General features: G+C 26.4%; 3 protein-coding genes across 3 annotated transcripts; 2 read left to right on the top strand and 1 right to left on the bottom strand.

Annotated features, from left to right (window-relative positions):
* Positions 1 to 695: 695 nt before the first annotated feature.
* Positions 696 to 1088, top strand: ENU1_093940 (hypothetical protein; the record flags this gene model as incomplete). Its single annotated transcript, XM_008859110.1, has 1 exon — positions 696 to 1088. The coding sequence occupies one exon, from the start codon at positions 696 to 698 to the stop codon at positions 1086 to 1088; it is 393 nt and encodes a 130-aa protein (XP_008857332.1).
* A 128-nt stretch (positions 1089 to 1216) lies between these two features.
* Positions 1217 to 2395, bottom strand: ENU1_093930 (hypothetical protein; the record flags this gene model as incomplete). The annotated part of the gene is made up of 1 exon (XM_008859109.1): positions 1217 to 2395. The coding sequence occupies one exon, from the start codon at positions 2393 to 2395 to the stop codon at positions 1217 to 1219; it is 1179 nt and encodes a 392-aa protein (XP_008857331.1).
* Positions 2396 to 2579: 184 nt separating this feature from the next.
* On the top strand, positions 2580 to 3701 carry ENU1_093920 (zinc finger protein 622, putative; the record flags this gene model as incomplete). The annotated part of the gene is made up of 1 exon (XM_008859108.1): positions 2580 to 3701. The coding sequence occupies one exon, from the start codon at positions 2580 to 2582 to the stop codon at positions 3699 to 3701; it is 1122 nt and encodes a 373-aa protein (XP_008857330.1).
* Between the last annotated feature and the right edge of the window lie 235 nt (positions 3702 to 3936).

Genomic DNA, 3936 nt, shown 5'->3' with positions numbered 1-3936 from the left:
TTGTACTTTGTTAATTAGTAATTTAAACATGATTATTCAATACATACAATTGAAACACTCAATCCAAGAAGAAAATAATTAAAATAAATATACTTACTCATTGTATTGAACTCAATTTTTAAATAAAGTAAGTAATAAGTTTCTTTAACCTGTCTATTACACAACTACAACCAAGGGAATAACAAAACAATGTTAATAACAAACAAACATCTAAGAAGAATGAAATTAAACTTTAATTAAATAAACACCTTTTTGAAAAAAAATAATTACATTCAATTAACTAATCCTTTAATAAATAAAATTTCAAAAAGAAATTATCTAAAACTTAACAACCAATACCTCCGTTTTTTACACATTACCTTTATAAATTATTAATTTACTCCTTATCACTAAAATAATACAAATTAACTTAAAAAGTAGTACAACAATTAATAAAAATTTGTAAGTAGAATTTAATCATCTTACTCCACTCCCATCTAATTCTTCATATGCTATTTATTGACTTATTTCAGAACCAACAAATAACTTAAATTTGTTATTAATAACAATTTTATTTGGAAAGAAATAGTTATTCCAGAGACAGAAAGAAGTTATTAAGAAGAACTGGAAGAATGAGAGGATTCTTTTTGAGAACCTTTGGATGTTCTGAGAACCCTTTGGATAAAAAGAACTTGACGAGGAATTATGATTAAAAAATGGAGAACAAAAGACTCACACACACAGAGAACCAAGTTGATATTGAAGGTAAAAAGGAATATGAACGTCAAAGACAATTACTTGAAGATGTTCAAACTCAAATTAGAACAATCACCCAAATGATTGCTGAAGAAAGCACACGTTTAAATTTACTTCAAGAACAAATGACTAAAAAAATTGAAGAAATTCATTCATTGGTTGATGCCCATCCTTTAAATTCAACAACAAAACCTGAAGATGAGCTAGAAGAAGAAGAAGAGTATGATGATGATAGTTGGGATAATAATGACATTATTTGGGATTGTCCTATTAATCAACTAGAACAATTTAAACCACAAGTCACTGAAGAAAATAACCAAGAAAAAAAGCCTAAATTACCACAAGAAAAATAATAGTTAGAACAAATTAATTGTCGTTAAAACTTAGTGAATCAAATTGTAATTTCATTCTTTTCTCTACTTTTTTAAGTTCCTCTATGTTTTTAGAAAGAAAAAGCAACAAGAAAAAAAGAAATATTAACTTAAATCAGCAGTAAGAAGAATGGAACTACACAAATAAAGTTAAAAAGATCCCAGTTCACAAACAACAAAATATAAGCCATACATATTAATGCTGAAAACTTTGTTATAATACTAACCTTTTTAGGTGTAAATTTTACGATTAATGAAGCGAGTATTAGTACTCCAAACCAACAAACAGACGTAAAACGAGTACCTAATAAAATAATAATTAATGGAATAAATAACATGAAATAAGACTCCCAGAGATACTTCAAAGTTTCTTCAACAGCACTACAAAACTCAGTTACACTTTTGTATTTAAGGAGGATTTGAGAGAAAAAGAGAATTGGAGTAAAATAATTAATAGAGGCAAATTGTTTTAAGTCAGAACTGGGGTGAGTGAATTGACCATTAATGTGATAGAAAGAAATAAAAATAAGAGTAAAACCAATATATAATACAAGATGTTCTTTTGATGGAACAACCCATCGTGTAAACATATTGGCACAAATTAGAGCAAAACATACAGACATATAAATTTGAAAAATATGATCAGAATCAAAAATAATTGATGGGATACTAGAGAAGTTATAAAATTTATTACCGAGTTCTGTTGCTGAAATAGCAATAAAATGGAAGAACGTTAAATTATGAACACAGACTTCCTTTCCCAAACCATTATTTAAACCCAAACGTTTTTTTAGATCCAATGATTGAGTTTGGGTATTTTCCTTTTCAAAGAAATCTTCATCATAACTTTCGTCTATTCTATAATCACTAATTAAATCCTCTCCAGAAATAATTACACCAGGAGAAAGAAGGTTGTGAGAAGGAGAATAATAAAAATGTTCTCTAATTTCTTGTGGAATTCGTTTAATTGGAGCGATCTGAGTTGTTAATGCAATATTAATATGTTTAAAATTAATAGTTTTATTAAATTTTACAAAATTAATACCATCAGATAATTCGACAATAATTGAACTATTTGTTTCTTCTAAAAAGAAACAATTTTGAGAAGAAACATTGTCTAAAGTTTTACTAGAATTTCCTGATGAAACGACCATGACAAATGAATTGAACAATGGTTGAATGCCTTCTCGGTTATTAATAAGATTATTATTGTAAATTGGAACAAAACAATATAACATAGGAAGACCTATAAGAAGAAGATAAAATTGATACGTTTGAATATGGAACATTTTAATAAGAACAAAATAGTACTTTCAATTCCTTTTTTTTGTTTTCAACATTTTTCATATAAAAAAAATTCTTAAAACAAAAAATGTTATACTTCAATAAACACTTATAAAAAAGAAAACTATTAATAACAAGGGTTATTAAAAAGAAGAAATATGATTGAATCTATTCATTCAGAAACTCTTCATGTCATCTCCTTTACAACAAAAATTTATTTGTTCTACTTGTTGTATTCAATTTAGTAGTTCAGAAGAACGAGCCACTCATTTTAAATCGGATTATCATGTTTTTAATATGAAAAGAAAAGCAGTATTAATGGAACCAGTTTCATTACAAAAGTATAAAGAAATAATGGCAAAGGATATTTCTTTTAAAACTGAAGAATGTAGTTATTATTGTAGTTTATGTAAGAAGAGATATAATACTGAAAATCAAATGAAAGAACATGAATTAAGTAAAAAACATAAAATAAATGTAAAAAAGAATCCACAAAAAGCTGTGGATTGTATTAAAAAACAAACAGTACAAGCTGAAGAAGAAGAAGATTTAGAAAATATTCCAGAACAAACTCTTGATGAGATGATTCAAGAAAGAAAATCTCTTGCACCAAAAAGATCAGGAAAACATTGTTTATTTTGTGGTATTGAAAGTCAAAACACTGAAGAAAATTTAACACATATGGAAAAAGAGCATTCCTTCTTTATTCCTAATATTGAATGTTGTTGTGATATTAATGGGTTATTAAATTATTTGCATGATAAAATTTGTATTGGATACCTTTGTATTTGGTGTTCTGGTGAAACCTCTTCATTTCATTCTTATGAATCAGTAAGACAACATATGATTGATGTTTGTCATTGTAAAATGAGATATGATGATAAAACAATTGAGGAATATGATGATTATTATGATTATAGCTCTGTCCCTGACCCTATTGAAATTATTGACATGGATGATACTTCTATGACTTTATCAAATGGAATGACTATTGGTCATCGTAGTATGGCTAATTATTATAAACAAGCAATTAAACCAGTTGAAACACGTGCATGTGTCTTAGCAAACCAAGGAAGGTCACATCCTCAAATTCCAGTTTCTATGCCAACAGTTAATCAAACAATAGGATCTTCTAAAGCATTGATGGCTTTACCAGAGAAGACATATTCTGATTATGTCAAATCTATTTTACGAAGACAAATGGTTAATAATAAAACACATAGAGACCAACAGCAACAATATCGTAAATGGACAAAATTAGGAATTCAAGGTAATAAATTATTCAAACCAGTTTGTCAAACAAACGTTTAAAAGCCATTAATTTATATCTTTTGATTTTAATATTTTATATTTTCAATATTTTTTACAAATTATTAATAAATCAGTTAATTAAAAAATAAAATGAATAATTAATTAATTATTTTAAAATAAGTTTATTAGATATCTAAAAAGAAAAAGTAGTTTTGTTGGTTTAATGAAAGAAGAAAGAGAAAAAAAAAAGGGTCAATTATTAGATTATATCCATAATTGGATTTTCTTCATATTG

This window comes from Entamoeba nuttalli (assembly GCF_000257125.1).
Source record: "Entamoeba nuttalli P19 unplaced genomic scaffold asmbl_4116, whole genome shotgun sequence".
In the NCBI taxonomy this organism is placed as follows: Eukaryota; Evosea; order Mastigamoebida; family Endamoebidae; genus Entamoeba; species Entamoeba nuttalli.
Note: the sequence above shows the minus strand (reverse complement) of the source record. Positions and strands in the feature narration are given on the sequence as shown.